General features: G+C 34.5%; 1 protein-coding gene across 7 annotated transcripts in view; it reads left to right on the top strand.

Annotated features, from left to right (window-relative positions):
* Positions 1 to 20,013, top strand: part of STXBP5 (syntaxin binding protein 5) — a 106,574-nt gene that overhangs the window by 54,230 nt on the left and 32,331 nt on the right. For all 7 annotated transcript variants that reach the window (XM_082301011.1, XM_082301009.1, XM_082301007.1 and 4 more), the window contains exons 9-18: positions 579 to 657; positions 6,567 to 6,721; positions 7,735 to 7,807; positions 9,912 to 10,059; positions 10,273 to 10,340; positions 11,377 to 11,417; positions 12,292 to 12,512; positions 14,035 to 14,213; positions 16,002 to 16,127; positions 16,575 to 16,726. In XM_082301011.1, coding sequence (XP_082157137.1) covers positions 579 to 657; positions 6,567 to 6,721; positions 7,735 to 7,807; positions 9,912 to 10,059; positions 10,273 to 10,340; positions 11,377 to 11,417; positions 12,292 to 12,512; positions 14,035 to 14,213; positions 16,002 to 16,127; positions 16,575 to 16,726 — 1,242 coding nt within the window. The remainder of the gene's footprint in view (positions 1 to 578; positions 658 to 6,566; positions 6,722 to 7,734; positions 7,808 to 9,911; positions 10,060 to 10,272; positions 10,341 to 11,376; positions 11,418 to 12,291; positions 12,513 to 14,034; positions 14,214 to 16,001; positions 16,128 to 16,574; positions 16,727 to 20,013) is intronic.

Raw genomic sequence — 20,013 nt, 5'->3', positions numbered from 1 at the left:
TTACATGTTGTTCTTCTGTGAAATATGCTGCTGCTCTTCGAATAAGTTCTGCACAAATGCCAGGCTTACGTGGTGTTCATGTCTCTATGTCATGTCTTAGCAACTTACTTTAGGTCCTTAAGTGAGGATGTATCAGTGAGGATAATTGAAGAGTTGAGGGAGAGCGGGCTTTTCATGCTCAATTGAAGTCTTAGCCCTGAAGGATAATAGTCAGGATAAACCTCACTTTATTTGTAAGCTGACCAATTTTAATTGCAAAAGGGTAGACACAACATAAATTTTAAATCTCCTAGTGCTGCTTAAAACAGCACTTTAGGGGAGGATTATATGTTTGAAAACAAATATTCTACAGCAGTTGGGTTTAGAGTTGTTTTTTTCCTAAACATTCTAAGCTGGTGTGTTGAGAGCTTTAACAAATTTTTAATTATATTATTCCAAGGCATACTCTATAACTGTCAAAGTTGTTGAATATATGTTTGCGTGAATGTTGTACTTCTCAAGGTGCGCACAGTGAATTTCATTACTTGCCATAATGTTATGGAACTGCAAGATTAACACAGGAAAATCATTTACTTTAGGAAAGCAGCTGAAGGATGGAAAGAAGCCAGAACCCTGCAAACCTATCCTTAAGGTGGAATATAAAACAACTAGAGCTGGGTAAGACTTGTTTTGGATGCAACATGAACTTATGTAATAGTGCAACACTCTGGGAATAGACTTTGTTTCCCAGTTGTTGGGAGGCATCTTGTGGTGGTACAGCTTTGTTTTAGTTTTGATAAATCAGAGGTTGATGAATAAACTACAAAAACTTGTATGAATGAATTACTGTATACAAACCAAAGATGCTGCTAATGCATTATCTACATGCTTCTTTCATGCTACTAAAAGTTGTGTGCATTTTTGCTCAATTTTTTGAGAGTTCTAAAGAAAAAAAAGGCTGATAAAGCATAGAAGACACCAAAACACAGACGTGATAAATTGAACTTTGACAAATAGTAGCCCAAATCGAATATTCTAAATTTTGAATACGTTCCTCCCCCCTAAAATGTTATTAACAGAAGTTTTTCTAGTAGAGCTCAGTCATTTATGCAGTGAAATGTGCCTAATTATGCACATTGAGACTGTAACAAAGCAGTAATTGCAACAAGAGGCTCAGATGGAATTACAGTATCTAGAGTATCATGTTTTGTTACCAAGACTGCAATTAGGACTGATGGATTTCATGAACTGTGTGGAATTTCTTTTATTTGAGGTTCTAAAGTGATTTAAAGTGTTTGAGTAAAAAGTGCAATATAAAGATAAAATAGTCATGGAAATCTGTTCAGCTATTTGCAAAAGCTGATTTTTTTTTTTCTTTTTTAATTTTTTGTTTTGTTTGTTTTCTTTTTTATTTGAGGGGGTTTGTGTACCATTTTCATTTGCTTTCCAGGCATTCAAATCTGTAGAAGATGGTTACTTAAATGATGAAATATAGTATGTGTTGATATAATATCACTGGTTTTAGGTATTTTTATTTTTTTGCTAAAAGTGAGGTAAGTAGAAACTTAAAACTGTGGCTAGTTCCCAGTTTTATAAAAAGCTATCATCATCTGAAAAGCCATGTTTTACTTGCAGAAGTGTACATCTGTCTGCATAATCCTTTCTCTGAAAGGATTACTGAAATATCAAAAGCTGATCTAAAGAGAGATAAAAAAATCTCAGCTTCAGCAAGTTACAATTTCTGCAATCAAAAGCCTTCAATTCTGAAGGAGAAGATTAGTTTGGAGCTTGTTCTGTGACATTATAGTATTACAATGTGAAAACTAGTTGATTTTTCACACAGTTTAAAGAGGAGCTTCTTTTAGTGTAATTTCTAAGAATTCTTGGGGGTTTGAGAAGGCTATTTTTTCCTAGTTGTTGGGCTTTTTATGTTTTTTCTGTTGCACCTCTCATTTTCTGCTGTGTATCCAAACTGAGTATTTTGATACATTTCAATTTACTGCTCTCTCTAATGTTTTCTATCTTCAGTGCACCATTAAATCTACAATTATTGATAACTCTTCCTGAATCTTGAAATTAAGAGAGGTGAAAAAACTCCACAACAAATAAAGCCCCACCAGTCTGCACTGTGGTGGTGAAGCAGTGCACTGGAAATCTCCATTCATTTACTGCCATGGGTACTTCAGTTTACACTTCAATTTGCAGTTTCATTTGTAATCTTAAAAGAATTTCAAGGCAAGACAGAACTACCTTTCAATACCTAAAATGTTGTTAGATTTTCTATTTACCATTTGGAATTGGCTAAGTAAGAGCAAGATAAGATTTTAACTTTTATCTAAAGTGCTGTCATTTCTCATTCATGGTTTAATTTCTATAGCACAGAGAGTAATTTCTGGACAGGACAAAATTTTTCAGGTTACTGAAGCAATGTAAGAAATAAATAAACTTTTTTCTATAGCGGTTCACTATAGCGGTTCTTCAAAAACAGATTTTAAAAAACCCAGAGGAAAATAAAACAAAGCAAAAAAGCTGATATTGGAGAGATACTATTTAATGCATATTTAAGTTATATTTTAAGTCTTTATTACGAAAAAATGTTCACTATTACCATACTTTATTTTGAACATCTCTCTATCATCTTTTTTTTGTTTCTCCGTTATCTATGTAGCGTGCACAAAAATCTAGGTTTGTTTCAGTATCTCCTCCAGTGGAAAACATTTCATTCATATGATCTTAACTGTTTTTTTCACTGCTTCTAATTCTAATAATCTGTTTTTGGAGAAAAGGGGTTCAGAACCACCCAAAAGGAAGGAACATAACTGATGGCAACCTATATTAAGGGCTACAGACACTATTATTTTTACTGTTAAAGCTCTTATTAATTCCTTCTCACTTTTTTTTTCTGCATTATGTTTTCCATATTGTAAAACTGGGGTCAGGACAACAGGAGGACATGAGGCCTTTTCTGAGTTTTATGGGCTACCTATTTATTTTTCTAACTTTGTGGGGGTTTCTGTTGTTTGTTGGTTTGGTTTTTAAGTCTACCGCAAATAGTGCAAAAAGTGAAGTATCCAGAGCCCAAGTAATTTACCCTACAACGAGGGTATGTCTCTAGCTTTATTTCTGGGAGAATATATATGGAAAGGTTACTATTAATTAATAAGGGGTGAAAAAGGTACATTCTTGGTATATTCCTTGTGCAAACTGGCATGATTTTGCAATCCCAGAGCATAATGTCATTGTACTGCAGCCATTTTTCATCTAAAATACTCTATCTTTTTGTGAAGCACTGCATTTCAAAGGTAGCTTAGTTTTTGATCTTTCTGAAATAGTTCCCATGTTGCCTGTTATGCATACTTTTTCCGCCTAAAGTGAATCCAGAAAAGCTCTTGAGCTTCCTAATGCCACTCCCTCCCCCTCCAGATTCAGTCCGTCCTGACGCCACTTTCCACCCCTGCAGGTTCAGTATCTTAGAGTGTTTACTCTGGTTGATATTAAGATTATGGTAAAATCGCTCTTGTCTAATAGAAATTAGAGCTCAAAAGTCTCCATGTAAAACATAATCCAGAAGGGTTTTTTTGATGCAGATGTCATTGACTGACTGAGCAGTGCCTCTTAGCAAGATGGTTGTGTGTAGTTGGGACCCAGAGGTTACATTAGTGATGGTGTCTCCCACTAAGTAAAAGTTTTTGATCTGTTCATTTAGTTTGAATAGTACTATTTTCCTGCGTGAGCTTGTTGGTTTAAAACCACACTTCTCAAAATGAATTTGTAGTTTTATCTTCACTACGACTTCAAGACTTCCAGAATTAAGGTAAACTACTTCTTGACGTCTTTTCCATCTTTATATTAACTTCTCAACAGATTTACTCATGGTTTGAAAAATAAGCCAGATGGTACCAATGACCTGATTTCTGTATATACCATTCTCTCACACATCTGGATTGCCAGAAGCTGGCTCACATTTGACAGTTTACTTCTAAAATTGACCAGAAACATCCTCCTGGGTTGTGAGCTACTCAACTCTCAATTGTATTACGTTTTCATATGTTGCAAGACCTAATCCTGTGTTTTCTGAATATTTTTTCAATGACCCTTTGCCCCCTTTTATAGTGAATTTCCCATAGTATTGTCCAAGAGATTTTGCATATTTAACTGATGAGGAAATTCATGTAAGGGGCTTACTTGCAAACCTGCTGAAGCAGAACTGTTTCAAAGAATCTCTGTATGAGCAGCTGCTAAAAATGCTACATAGCAATTCTCTAAGATCTGAACCCTGCTTTTTTTTAAATGTCTTCCATTGTTTCAGGTAGGTAAAATGTAATTCCCAAAGTTGAATCAGTCTCATCTATTATGTAAAGTATAAATCTTTTAAATTACTTATTTCTAATAACGTTGATGTCCACTAACCTTTTAATATGTATCACAGTGGAAGGATAACACTTCAATTAGAAAATGCACAGCCTCATTCATGGTAAATCCATGGTTTCATGAAAATATGAAAAATTCATACACAAACTTGTAGTGGTCTTTCTGTCAGACTCAAGTCAGTTTTAATCTTTGATTCATTTGTGGAAAATCTGTGTGACAGATCAGTGTGCTCTATTTTTAGCTCTTCCATTCCTCGCTTCTAAAGGATACAGCCTCCAGCAAGCCTGCCCAAAGCAGTTTGATTACCTTGAGAAATAAAACCAGGAGAAACCGACATACAATTGTCACTGTGACATATGAAAATTAAAAACTGAAATGTGTTACTTTGTTTTTGTCAGTTGATCTCAGTGAATCTGCAAATCTGGTAATTACTGCAAATTGTCCTGGCAGCGTTATTGTTTAAAAAAACCTGATGATTTCTGTGGACAAAAAAATACTGCAATAAATCATTCCTATGCAATGAAACCACACCAGTATTTTTCTCTTCACTGACATCCTGAAAAATGTCAGACTAAATTTGAGTGTGTAACTTTCTTGAGATTACTTCATGAACCTGACCATAAGAGATTGTGTGAAGTTTCAATACGAAGAGCTAAGATTAAATGAAGACTCGGAGAAAACTTAATCCTTTCCTAGAAATACTCTGGGCTGCTGTGGGATGCAGGATATTGAATTTGATGGAGCCATGGCTTGATTTGTAGCCATTTCTTTGAGGTCTCTTCCTCAGCCAGCCGTACTCTTTGAGCCTATCAAATCTTCAGTCACAGGTCTTCCTGGAAGATCAAGCAGGTTGTGAAATAATTGTAGAAGCTGGAAGCTTATCTCAGTCTGCTTTGTCTTCAATGCTACAAACATGGAGTACATTTCAGCCAAGTCTTAAACTCAGGAATTGCAGGATGTGCAGAAACCAAACCCTTAATATGCAGTTTTCAAGAATTAAGGTATATCTAGTCCCACATTTGTGTTTCAAGTGCCAACTAGTGAAAGCCATTTAGACAGTGTGGAAAAGATGGTATTAAAGGAAAGGATAAAAAAAAGGTTTCTTCAGCCTCTCTTTTTACAATATATCAGGGTGGGGTTTTTTTCCATAGAAACTTTCTCCAGATACTGATATACTAGCTTCGTCAGAGGAAGATGCAAACGAAGGTTCAGATTTCCACTGAAAATGAGCATAAAAGTAGATCAGAGGCAACTGATAGATATGTCAAGTGCCTATTTTTCCTTCAGAAATATAATGTGAAATTTCAGGCAATAGTCAGTAATGAGTAACATTTGTTTTTTGAGCTGTATACTTACAGTCAGTCTACTCTTTAAAAAGGATTATATCCTATTTCAAACATAAGCAGTATTAAAATGAGTGACTCTTGACAATCAGGAAATAAGAAAATACCTAGTAAAATGCATGCATTTACTTCATGTTGTTTTTCAATAAATGAAATGGTAAACTGTACATGATGTGCATATTGGAAATATATGGATGTATTTATAAGTATGTTTCTGCAAAGGCTTTTTAAAACAAATTCAAGGGAAGCCTCTAATCTCTTCTCACGACTAGAAGAAATATCTTTGCTTTGCTCTACTCAGCTATTTGATTTTGCACTGGGAGCAGTGTATGACAAAGTAGTTTCTTGACTTTTGTGCATGGTGGTAGGGGGGGGAATTAATAAAACGTCTGGAGTAAATGTGTGATGATACTTAAAAGGTTTTATGTCTGTGAAGCTTATCAAACAATTGATTGCATCTCCAAGGCAGTCATATTACGGTACAGCAAGTAAATGGGACTATTTCTTCTGGATTCTGCTGGACTGTTTTATGTTATGGATAAATGGAACTGTTGGCGAATCTGAATCTGCAGTTCCATAGAAAAGAAACAACTCTAAAGTTGTACAAATTTTTTTTAAAAAATCCCATCTTGCCAAGCAGTTACAAAGATTGGTTAAATAAACAAAAAGTTTGGAGGAGATGTCTGACTTAAACAAGAGTTAGAATAAGATTTGAAATACATACCCAAGCTGTATATTTCATGGAGAGCTGGTTTACATTTTTTTACTCCCTCTCTGCTTAATGATATCTCATTGAACTTTATCAAAAGGTTGAAAAACCTGCCCAGTCTCTTTTATCCTGACTTGATCCTAAATGCCTCTGCTTTATTCCAGGGAGCCTTTCATCATTCTCTCAGGAGGCTTGTCATATGACACTGTAGGAAGAAGACCCTGTTTAACAGTCATGCATGGGAAAAGTACTGCTGTGCTAGAAATGGATTATTCTATTGTTGACTTTCTAACCCTGTGTGAAACACCATATCCTAATGGTAGGCTCTGTAAAGATTTTTCTCGGTACCTTGTCTTATCATCTCTGGATTTTTATCCCATCAGAATATTCTTTACTATTGTCTTTCTGTTTTATCTCTGGGGATCAGACTGCAGCGGCAACATCTGTTATCCCTATTGTATGAAGTGTGGTTCACTTGCCAAAACCATAATAGAATAGTTTATAATAAGCCTATTTTGCTTCTAGAAAAAAAGCCAATTACTCATAGCATGTTTTTTCTTTTTAATCCCAAAAGCATGTGCAGACAAAAAGCATTACAACTTTAAGCTGTAGTTACTGGAGCAGATGTGTTCATCTATGTATATTTGAGCACATAAGGCCTTTCCAGTCAATGCTAAACCATGAGGAGCATTTCTGTATTATTTTTAACTTTTAGTGGCTTTATTCATTCCAATATTTACATGGATTTCATCAATAACCTATACTCTCCCCTCTGCAGCAGGGGATTTCTTATCATAGTTCAGGTAGTATTATGTTACTGATGATTCCAATGGTTTTGGCTGTCAACTTGCATCAGAGTATATAAAACTGCTTAGCTTGGAATTTGAGGTCTGGCTGAAAGAGGGCAATATAAGATTTGGAAACTTTTTCAGGTTTCTTATTTTACTGTCAAGTCAGCTCTCTTTTGAGCCATTTTGTAAGCAATTAAAACTTAAACCCTACTGAGTATGAGGAAAAGCAGTTTAGGGGTGGGAGGATGTTATGATTCAGAAATTGGCTCTGTCTCTCGTATAACCTGCTTATACAAGTTACTCTGCATGTTCCTTTTTCTGCTATTTGAGCTGTTGAGAATTTTGAATAAAAGAACATGATTTTTCCCAACTTAACTTGGAGTATTCAGGAGTCTGCGTCTATAAAATATCTTCAAAAACTGTAGCCCATCTGAGTGGCTTTCTAATCTCAACTGCCAGAGTGCAAGGACTGATTCCATTCTTGAGGCATACATGCCTGAGCTCCATTTACCAATAGGTAACTTTTTGTTGTTGTTTTCAGACTTTCAGGAACCATATGCTGTAGTTGTTCTCCTAGAAAAGGACTTAGTACTGATTGACCTTGCACAAAATGGGTAAGAATCTTCTGTAGTCCTTTTTAATCATTGGCTGCAGTGATCAGCCTATTGTTCTACTTTATAGTGTTTTAGTCTAACATAATACCTCAGAGCATAAAATTTTGAATATTAAATTTAAAATTTCTTCAGCTGAACTGACAATCTTGTTATATCAACTTTTTTCAAGTTAATGTGTAATAGATGAGTAGAATATCATGTGACTTTTTCTAGGTTTTATTGACTGACCAAAATGATTCATAGATCACTTCTGCTTTTTAAGTATCCCAGTTTATTTTGAAGTTGATTCCTTAATGTTATGAGGGGAATTTGAAGTTTTGGGGAGCTTGCAGTTTTGAGGAAGGCAGCAGGGAGAAGAACTGATCAGATAAGCTAGGTAATTTGGCTGTTGTCATCACTTAAATATTTGCTGATACTACTGCCAGATAAATTGCTACCTTTAAGCATAAAGTGACTCCATACTGATGCAATAATATCATATATATAAAATTTGAATGATAACATCTGCTGTCTGGTTTATATCTGTGGGAAGAGGCTGCTCAAGAGGAGTATCCTATTGCAGTATTCACTAATAATACCTGACGAAAACATTGAGTCTCTTGTTTCTTTCTCCGTGGAACAGTCCATACACTGTTACTTGTGGTGATTAAAATTCTAGATGCTACATACTTTTTTGTGAAGAGTTTTAACATTTGTATAGGCAGTATCAACTAACTGTTAAGGGATAAGGAGCAGAGGAACTAGGTAAGACCTTGGTACTGTTCCTGATTAAAAATCTCCAATGGTCAATGAAGAAAAATCCTTGTGAAAAACATCCTTCTAGGGCAAAATGAAAGCCTGGAATTATTTGTCCTCAAAGTCAGTGATAACACCTTAGATAATGAAGATTCTATGGGATTTCAAAAAAGATCAAGTTTTGTCCAAATATCTCTGCAGCTATTGAGCAATTTCATTTAGCTTTTCCCAATGTTATATGGCCATATGCTGTATCCAAAACTGGTTTCTGATATACCAATAGCGTTAAGCTTCCAACCTTCATATTTAGTTTGCAGTGCCTGAAACTTTAAGTTATGTTAAAGCTTATTCTATTTCATACTAAAAAATCTTCAGCAGTTACGTTTTTAGTAGACTTACAATGGTCTTTGTTATGATTGACTTGCAAACTATTAATTGTTTCACACCTGAAAAAGAAACAAAATTAATACCAAAAAAAGTCTACAGGCTTTCTTTTACCTTGTGTTCTCACAGGGATTTGTCATATTTTGTCAAAGTTAAGCCTCTTCTGCATGTAATTTTTAGAATATCTTTGTAGCTTTCCATATAACCCTGTATAAAGTTCCTGATACGCAGAATATTTTAAGCTGTTGTTGCTAATTTTTCCTTTAAATGAGTTGAGAAGCTGTGTCTTTTCACCTCTCAAAAAAGGGGAGGTAAAAAGTGCAAAACAACATATAGCATGCATTTCTCTGGAGATACATGTTCTTTGAACACAGATATATTTCCCTCTGTTAGTATTATTGACCTTTTCCTCGTTAAGCCTCTGTCACTTTTCTGATGGAGGTAGTGGTGGGGACCATATGTGTGTATGTTCTTCTAATTGGTGACTGAGTGTTGCTGTCTGTAATTTTCAGAAAGTGATCTTAGAGTTGCAAGTAGATTATGCAAAGTGCTGGATGATTTTCTGTTTTAGTACAGTGTGCTAATACAAAGCAAGATAGGAGTCTTCCCGTCTTTATCCCTGGAAGAATAGGCTGAAGAGTTAGAAATAAATTCATAGCTCCATGTTACTACAACTGGGTCTTCCACAGGCCACTAAATTAGTATGCTCTTAAAAATATGAAATCCAGGGAATAGTAGTGTTCTAGAAGTACTCTAAAAACTGTACAAATTTCAGATTCTGTCTAGAGTACTGCACTATCTTTATAGTGCACTAGATGAGCAGTAAAGTTGTGTAGTATATTTGTTCGTAGTCTATTTTGATATGCATTTATTTTTCTCTGTCCAAAAAGAATGCCAGTTTAGTCCTTAGTATTTTACTTGTGTTCTGCACTTCCAAAAAAAAGTTTTCCCTGGATTAACAGTTATTATCTTTCTTCCTTTAAAGGTATCCTATATTTGAGAATCCCTATCCTTTGACTATACATGAGTCTCCGGTTACCTGCTGTGAATATTTTGCTGATTGTCCTGTGGATCTCATACCTGCCCTCTATTCAGTTGGTGCTCGACAGAAACGTCAGGGTTACAGTAAGAAGGTACAACATCAACTACACGTTTTTATTTTAAAATACTGAGAATCAGAAGCTCTAAATAACATGAGTAGCCGTACTAAGACCAAAGCTTCACCTGACTCATCCTGCCTTTGACAGTGGCTAATAGCAGGGGAGGATCTGCAGTAACTGTAGTAATTTGCCTTACCTTTGCACTGTATGATATTTTCTTCCTCAGTATATTTATTAATCTTCCAGGAATGGCCTATTAGTGGAGGCAACTGGGGTTTGATCACTCAGAGCTATCCAGAGATAATTATTACAGGGTAAGTGATACCATAGTCTACTAATAACTTTCTTAGCTGATTAAGCAGAAGTGAGAATTGTTTGTTTCTCTTTTGGAACATTGTTTTGCATGAATGGTTTGAGTGATTCATGAAATTATGATCACCAGACATGTCCTTGGCATAATCTCCTTGAAGTGCTACTGAGAAAGTAAAGCAGAATGTGGAAGAGAAGGTAGAAACAAAATGATAGCAGATGTTTTACAGGTATTATTATTATGATGTGACATTGTGATTACCTGTGCTTGCTATCAAAATATCTTGGATCAAAGTTACCTTTTATTTTTTAATTTTTGCAAAATAGCTGAGTACTGTTTTAAATAAGCATAGTAAGTCTATTGAGTAGTTACTGAGTTCAGTTCTCAAAGGGAAGCCAACTTTTTATCTTGAAAAGGACAAGCAAATACTTAAATCTGATCATTTTGAGACTGATCTTTCTAATACAACTGTAAGGTACATAAGTGAAATTTAATTTATAACTGTGCAGTGCATCACTGAAAGTGAGAGCCCTTTTAAAGTGTTTTTAGAACAGCCCATTAGCCATAATCAGGATTACTGTCACCTTGTACTACACATTGCAGAGACTTTGAGACAGTCCTGAAAAAATATAGTCATCTGATTCTCAAAATCAAGGCTAAATAAACAAGTTAGGTGACTCATTAACAGTGGGATACTGTATATTTAGGCATCTTCTTTATAAGTGTTGCTCCTAATAATAGGGCATCTTTTAAGAAACAGTGCACAGTAAGGTATGCTTCAGTATTTAAAATGGCAAATTAACTTAGTACAGTGGGATCATCAGGGAGTTAGGCTCCAAATGTTTTTCTAGTCTCTTCTGTCCAAAGTGTTTGGAGCACATATTGGTAAAATATTGGCTTTTAATAAATTGTGAAAATCAAGTGTCACTAAGAATACTAATAAAAATAGAATGTTAACTGTATACTTTCCCATCAGTAACAGAGGTCTAGCACTCCAACTAATCATTTTATCATCTCGGTTTTTTTTTAATGTTTCATAGGCATGCTGATGGATCAATCAAGTTTTGGGATGCGTCAGCAAGTAAGTGTTTTCAGTTGAGATTTTTCCTGTGCTGTTTTAGATTTTTCATCTTTAGTTAAAGGGTCAGTTACATCTGATGGTCTACACAGCTCACAGTGAAAAATGCAGCAAGAATTCAAAGTAGAAATCATTGCACTAAGTTAGATGTTTGGTCTAGTTTGAACTAACCCTACTCTTGGGACTTAAAAGCTGTTTAAAGTAATCTTGGAGTCATCATCAGTTGTCTTGAAAACTTGCAGAAAACTGGTGAGATTCCAAAAGACTGAGGCGTGTATGGTTGTGGGAGGGAACAGATGCAATGTATATGTTTAAAAACTGGGAGGAGGACTATTTGGAGTGTTAGAGATCTTTAATTTCGGTTTGGAGTGGGAGTGGAACCTGGGAGAGAGGAGGGGGGAAGCCAAACCTGATTGAATGTGTGCTTAAAAATTCTATTCAGTATAGATCTGTCAAAAGGAGATTCTGTTAAAGACACTAAGTTTCTTTCTAAAACAGATAAATAAACCTATTAAGGGAGAAATTGGAAGTATCCTCTATATTGATTTAAAAACTTTTGAGTCTTTCTAATAGGACAGTCTTACAGATGAACTAGGGAAATGTGATTCAGGTAAAACTACTGAAATGTGGAAGTGGAGAAAGGATGCTGTAATTTAAGTTTTCCTGATGTTGTGATTAGTATTTATAGCAGTGACTTGGGTCATTGTCTAGAAAATATGCCTGTGAAGTTTGAAATCAGCATGAAGACAGTTGAAAGAAAATGTATCACAGAATTAAAATTACAGTTAAGAAAGATACAATTCAAGAATTAGCTATGTCAATATATTAGCTATATGTTTAGATCAAAACTAATTTTTCTCTTTTGCTTTGTTCCTAGTAACATTGCAAGTACTCTATAAACTAAAAACAGCCAAAGTATTTGAAAAATCACGGAATAAAGATGACAGGCCAAACACAGATATAGTAGATGAAGATCCATATGCTATTCAGATCATCTCATGGTGTCCAGAAAGTAGAATGCTGTGCATAGCTGGAGTTTCTGCACATGTCATTATTTACAGGTTCAGCAAGCAGGAAGTGACAACAGAAGTCATTCCGGTAAAGAGTTATGACTATTTTTTAACTTCATAGAATTTAGCTATGAGACTGTTCTAACAATTTACTATTTTAGTGTCTTTGATTATATTAGTGAAATGGACAAAAATAATTGACTCACAACAAAGAGATGTGGGTTTTTGGAGAAAAAGTAATTAATTATGAAATCCGACAAAAGTAAATATTGCACACTGAGACAGAGGTTTCAGTGACTTTTTGAGGTTTTGCAGCCAATAATCATTCTTTGGTCTGTCTGTCAAAACAAATAGATCAAAACTTGGCTGTATCAAAGGTAAAATTATAACAGAAGTGAATGAGGTATGGAGTTGAAGAATTTCAAAACTTTTAGGGTGTTGATTCCTTGAGTCCTCATAATTACCATCTGTCCTGTCAAAACTTCTGCAGTATGCAGAATAGTACAAATGTGCCAAACATGCCCTGAAATCTGTTAAGGACTTTGCTGTGTCACTGTTTTATTCTGTATAAGATACAACAGTTCTCTTACAAGAGTTTGAGAAGTCTTCTGTTAAATCAGACACACACATGCAAATTTATGTATTTGAATGTATGAAGTAAAACCTAACTTGAAGCCATTTAATTATAAAGTATTGCATGTTCTAAGTAAAGTGTTAATTGTAATGTAGTTGGGTTTTTTTCTCTCACCTCCTTCCTCCAACACACACACACACATACCCCCCCATCCCCTCCCTATTCTGCTACCTTATGATAAGTCTTTGTTTAAGGATGTGAGGTGTAAGTCTTTTTCTTCTGGTTTTTTTTATGTACAAGTACATTCCCTTCTGAGGGAATAGTTTTTCCTGTCCATTTTTTATGAATCAGCCCCAATCAAGCTAGTCTTCAGAACTCTGCAATGTTTTAAAAAAATACTATATAGTTCTTTGTTACATAGTTCTATAGTCCATGAGTTAAGTTCTATTTTGCAAATGATAATAAAACAGTGGAAAAATTCATTTACTCTGCACTGCAGTTAATTCTGTTACAAATAATGGAGAAGGAAATCAAAAGTAATGATTAACTTACAGTTCTTTACAATGCATGATCTAGTTCGACACAACATCAAACATTGAGCTAAGTGCCATGTGCACAGTATTGCATCAGTAAAAGTGTAGCTGTCTGTGTGGCTTTAGCTCTGTTTTACCATTCCTGAATTGCATAAACATAGTCATCTTCCTAACTGTGAATGTGTCTCAGCAGAATGATAATTAAAAGGGTCCAGTACTTAATTTCTTTCAATATTAAGAAGCAAGATTTAAAAACTGGGAAATACGTCAGACATTCAAGTTCTGGCAATCTTCAGATATTCAGGCTGTGATAGTATGACTGTATTTCTGAAAACTACATGTGTCTTTAAGTTACACTGTTTATTAAATGGTTATCTTTTATAAGATAGAAAAGTCCTGGATGTCACTTTTATCACTACTGTCTTAATTTGCACTTCATTTATTTCATATTCAGTGTTTTGAAAGGCAGACTTTACTGATAATTTTTTTACATTAATTAACAGATGCTGGAAGTACGTCTTCTGTATGAAATAAATGATGTTGAAACTCCAGATGGTGAGCAGGTGCCACCTGTACCAACTCCAGGCACAGGTTCCAATCCTCAATCCATTGTTCCCCAGTCTCATCCATCTACTAGTAGCAGTTCATCTGATGGACTTCGTGATAATGTCCCATGTTTAAAGTAAGTATATTCTGTTATGCTTTCATTGAGTATGAAAAGTTGCAAGAATATGTGATTAGAATATATGTACTTTGGTATCGTTACAGATGTGTCATTGCTGGTGAAAATGTTTTATATTGTGCAGCAAAGTTTTCCAAGTATCTGAAAGCTGAGCTCTGCTTTAAGAAATAAATATTTCAGTCTTAATTTTTCAAACTTCTTAAGCTGATTTTTAAAAAAAATTTAAAATCCTTGCCTTGTGATTTACCTGGTTTTAGGAAAATTTGGCATAGATGTTAGTATAGCTATAGATGATTGTGCTTTAGAGCAAACAGTTTTCAATAGCAGCAATTCAGTCACTTTGATATTTTATTGTCCTTGAAATGAATAGGAAAATTGATGTTTTGTGCTCTCCCTTACTTTAGTCCAAGTATGTCTGAATATGTTTCATCTGTTAGTTTTGCAGAGCCTTAGTTGTAGAACCAAATCAAAAGTGAAAATTATTACAAATAGCTAGCTGAGTGCTAACTCTTTGGGCTTATAAATATATTTATTTTTTGAAAACTCTCCAAGGGAACAACTTCATCTTTTGGAAACAGAATTAATTAAATGTCCCTTTGTCATGGATATTCACTGTACATGATGCCTAATAGTGCTCGCAGTATATGTCTTTGAAAAGTTTTTTGATCTCTTTAAATTGGGAGGTTTTTCTGCAGCTTCTTTGTGTGAGCTTTTATCCGTTTAAAGAAATTAAAGTTAAAAGAGGTCTATCTTTTTTTACTCTCCTACAAGAGTGTGTTATGTGACTTCTGAGCCATCACTTTTTCTAACAGCATGTAAGAAATATGTAATAGATATCCCAGAGATATAAAGTTAAGTATATACTTTGTTTTCTGAAGTTTAAGGTCCCAACTTGAATTTTAATTCTTTGAGTGTATCCATCCAGAAAACAACTAATCCTGTTAGGGTTGCTTTATTTGGGTAAGAGTTCCCAAACTGTATTGATTGTAATGAGTTGGAGAGGTGTATTTTTGAAAGAAACTCATCTTAATAGAAAAATTGGAAAATTCTGAACTTATGTAAAATATTGTCAAACCAAAATATCCATTAGTGAGAATAAATGGATAAAATAAGAGGAATTGAGGAAACAGGAACTTGTTCTGCATAACTTTTTTCACGTAAAAAAATGCAGGACCTAATCCTTCCTGCAGGATGTGCGTAAATTTGTTCGTCAGCATGCAAACAAAATCTTTACAGGAGTTTCAATTCCCCCAGTCCCAGGTTCATTGCATACAACTGGTCTACCATTACAATAATTTACTGGTTTTTGTTTTGGTTTTGCCATATTATCATCTTTTTATTTGCCTTTTTCTCAATACATTGTGCTTCTGTTTCCCTTTTTATTGTACTTACTCCACATACGCCTCTCACTCCCATTCTCTAAATCAGAGGTCTTTTGGAAACTCTGAAAAAAATGGGAAACACCTTCTTTTTAGACACTGACTGAACACCTGTATCTATTCAAGGAAGTACAGCATGATAGCACCGTTATGCATTGTTCTGAAGTTGGGAAAAATGAAATATTTGTGATCATTATTCAATTAATTTTCAATTAGGTAGTGAATCAAAAGAAGTAAATTCCCAGTTTCAATGTGGCTTTTTCTTCTGGTTGCTTTTATTTGGTTTTGATCATAGTTTTTACAATTTTCCAACATTTTGAAGTCCAGCATGGTGTAGAATTTAATGAACTCTGATCCTATAAGGAGAAAATGGAGACAATGGAGAGGCCATGTTTTGTTTACTTTGCAGAGTTAAAAATTCTCCTCTCAAGCAGTCTCCAGGCTACCAAATCGAGCTCGTTATCCAGCTGGTGTGGGTGAGTGGAGAGCCTCCTCAACAGATAACCAGCTTAGCCGTCAACTCGGCGTATGGCCTGTAAGTATATTCTACACCGTTTTTTCATTATTCTGTCAAAGTGGTTTAAAATTGAGTCTGTGTGTGTGTTCACAGCAACATAGAGGTAATCAGTTTCTTGTGCTTATGAGAGAATTCCTTTTGGTCATGGCAGATACCGATGATGCTAACAGCAGAAGCAAATCAGCATTATTCTTCCTCACCTGGCATTGTACAGCCAAGAATGTCATTTAAGGCTCTCTCAGATAGGGTGGCAAGTACAATGACAGTGGTCTGTTCTACTCAGTGCCATGTTTTTACAAGAGAACAATTAAACAATATTGCACTCTAAAATAGTAATTTATAAACACGTGCAATCTAGGATAATTCATAAAAATTAGGAAGTATTAAATACTGAACTGCAAAAAATACTTATATGAAACATTACCAACATTTAATTAGCATTGTCTTTCACTTCTCTTTTTCCAGAGTAGTTTTTGGAAACTGTAATGGTATTGCCATGGTCGATTACCTCCAGAAGACAGTGCTCTTGAATCTAGGCACTATTGAACTGTATGGCTCCAATGATCCGTATCGCAGGGAGCCACGATCTCCCCGAAAAACTCGGCAACCCTCTGGAGGTGAGTAACCCAAAACATATTTTATGCTCAGAAGAAAGGCACAATTGGTCATCTATTCTGGTGTATATTCTTTGAATACAAACATGCTTTTCTTCACTGTGTTTTTCTCCTTTCTTCTTGATCTATCGCTAATGTCACTAATGCAGCTTTGTTAACTCATCTTTCCTTAAAAATTGTTGCTTAGAGGAATCTACTGATGCTTGATATCATTACTTATTTTTCTGTGTAATGTATGTTTTAAGAAAAAATATAAATTTACAATGGTTTTATGCAGTTTACAGCAATTTAACACAGCATGAAGAAGTATCCTGATATTTCTTATAAAGCTAGTACACATATGACATGTTTGTATAAATCCATTAATGTTTCCAGATAGCCTGAGTGTTTGCTGAGATCTTTTGGCTTCCTGTTTTAAAATTTTACTAGAAATTTCCCTGATGAGCTAAATCATATTATGTTGTTAATACTGTTATGTTATGCTTTAGAGGAAACCTTTGATTTAACTGAACAAAATAAATTTCTACATACAAACTAGTAAAATAAATCTCTCTTTGACAAAGAAAAAAAGGACTTAAATTTAAAACTATGCTGAAGAGTGTTCTTTTTCAGCTGAAAAGGAAAGTAGCTTTTCAATCAAAATGCAAAGCTTTTTGTTACCGAAAGGAAAATTTAGTATTCTAAAATCTTCTTCTCCCAAATGTCATGGATACTCCTAAGTTATTTCAGAAAACAGCTTCAGACATAGTAATAATAATAATTATTATTATAATGTGTCATTGCTACCCTAGATGATTATTTTTCAATAGGAAATAAACTGTTCAAAATACTCCTTCCTCATGATTGAGTGTTAATTCCTTTAAGAGATCCAGAATAAAGTCCTTGTAAGTTCTTCGGGTAATATTTTATACAAATTGAAATGGATATTCTAGGAGGTATTTTAGTAAATGGTTTGAAAAAGGTCCAGTTAATACCAGTCAGCTTATTTCAACTGATGAAACGGATCTAAAAATCATTAATATAGAACAGAGCATACACAGTTGGTATCCTGTCAGATAACGTACTTTCTTGTATGAAATAAACTTTGAGAGGAAGAAATAGCTTTACTGTTTGGCTGTGTTAATTTGTCCTGGGAGTAAAGGGCTTAAATTGTGCCTCGTGTTTAGATTACAAACTGCCTTTTGGAGCTTTAAACATCACTTGCCTTTGTTTTCCTAACTTTTGTTATTTTAATCCAATAAATTGGATCCACATAACTGTGTTTCAGCTGTGTCTAAGATGTTCATGATGAAAGTCCTTTTTTGCTCATGAATATAGCTGTTATATGAAGTCATACTTTTTTCATAACTTCTAACACTAACAATCTGCATGGCAAAAGCATTTTAATAACCTGGTTGTACAAGTTACTTGGCTGGCTTTTCTGTCTCAAATGTACTGTTAGTGTCTCCGTCTTTCCTTTTCTCATTGCTTCATGAAGGTATGCTGACTGTGGCTTCTTGCATGTGCGGCCTTTCTAACTTATATTCAGAGTCTGTGAAAAAGCTTCGCACCTCTTATATAAGTAAGTCATCTCATGGCATTCAAATATTTTTTCAACATCTGAAGTTGACTTTTTTGTTTTGTTCACTCACCGCAATTATTTTTCTTAGTCCTTTTTAAGTAATTATTGTATTTGTAGAAACTGATTTCAATCCGTCATGCATCCATTGTATTTCTTGTTTGTGATAACTTTAAAAGAAATTTAAAGGAAAAAAGCGACCATAATAGTCTCTGTATTTTGTGGTTTTAAATAAGTAAATCTCAAAATCAAAAGGAGATTCTATCTCAGAATTTACTGACATTTATAGAGCTAAGATCTTACTCACAAATTTAGTGTTGTTTTGCTAGTAACTTTGCTTGCTTGGTTCCCATTCTGACAGACAAAGCATCAGAACTCCACAGTTAGAGTATTAGTAGCAATGATAAGAATAAACATTGTGATTACACGGAGATTTTTCTTCTAAAAGTGAAAAGTTCTACAAAAATGTTGTTTATAGGGTTTAACAGTGGAGGTGTTTGTGTACTGTACTGCTCTGTAAGCAGTTTTGAAGTTCAGGTATCTGTGTGAGGAAGGTAACCCATCACAACCATGAATTACCTGAGAGAGTCTGACTTACTACGTCATTCACAGCATCCAAGAACCTGGAGAATGTAAAGCTTATTTTTTAAAAGCTTTGTTCCTTTTCTTAGGATGTCACTTTTCTCCAGCCCTCAGGCAGAGGTAGGTAATCTCACCCCTTTTTTAAATGAAATAGAGTAGATTAAGCTACTGAAAAAATGGAGTTTAAAAAAGAAACCAAACAAACTTGAAATTGTGGTCCAAGTCTTAGTTCTGCCATTTCTTTTCCCCCAACAAGAAAAAGGAAATGCATCTCAGAGGACAGTCTCAATTGCCAAATACTGCTTTCTCTATAGTCTTTTCTCCTCTAGTGTCGAGGCAGAAAGGGAGCTAGGCATAAAAGAAATGCCCCCACCTTAACATGATACAGAACCGAAAAACAGGATCTGGAACTGATTGGTTATTGTTTTGAAGAAAAGAAAAAGATGGGTAGAAATCCCAAAACTAGTTTCAGAAACCAAATAAAGCTGAATCTACCTGGACTATTTTATTTAGGTATAAGTTTAAACAAGTTTTGTAGCCAATAGTTAATTTCTTAATGGTGTAATTCTTTTTCTGTTTACCATCCTGACAGTATCTTGGTTAACTTGGAGTTACAGTCATTTTAAAAACTGAAAAGAATTTCTTTAGTTATGATTTAACATTTCTCATTATTTGTAGTTATTTCAGTATATGTGTTGCCCAGACTTCAATAATTACTTCATTAATTTTCCACAAATGATAAGTCTGTTACATTTAAGCACTACCCTTTGATTTATTTATAGGATTGGAACTATATGAGAATCAGAAAACTTGGATTTTGCATTCTCACTTTCTTGGACATTCCCTGTCTGCATTTAGGGTTCTCAAAAATGCAAGGAGCTTATGCTTCCTTGATTTTGCTTTGAAATATGTGCCTTCATTGAATCTTTATCTTGAAAACATTTCTATTTTAATACTTCAAAATTATTTTTTATATGAATAAGATATTTTCAATGGCTATACAACTAATAATCTTCAGGAAGTACTGGTACTTAATATCTAAATCTTCCTAGAAAAAGTGCTTTTCTATCTAATGTGGTTGGTTTAGAAAATTCCTATTCTTTGAGACAACAACAGTGTATTTAAGGGAAAAAAAAAATCATACTAGCTT

This window comes from Coloeus monedula, assembly GCF_965178545.1.
Source record: "Coloeus monedula genome assembly, chromosome: 2".
NCBI lineage: Eukaryota > Metazoa > Chordata > Aves > Passeriformes > Corvidae > Coloeus > Coloeus monedula.
The sequence above is the reverse complement of the archived record's forward strand: the minus strand, read 5'-3'. Positions and strand labels throughout refer to the sequence as shown.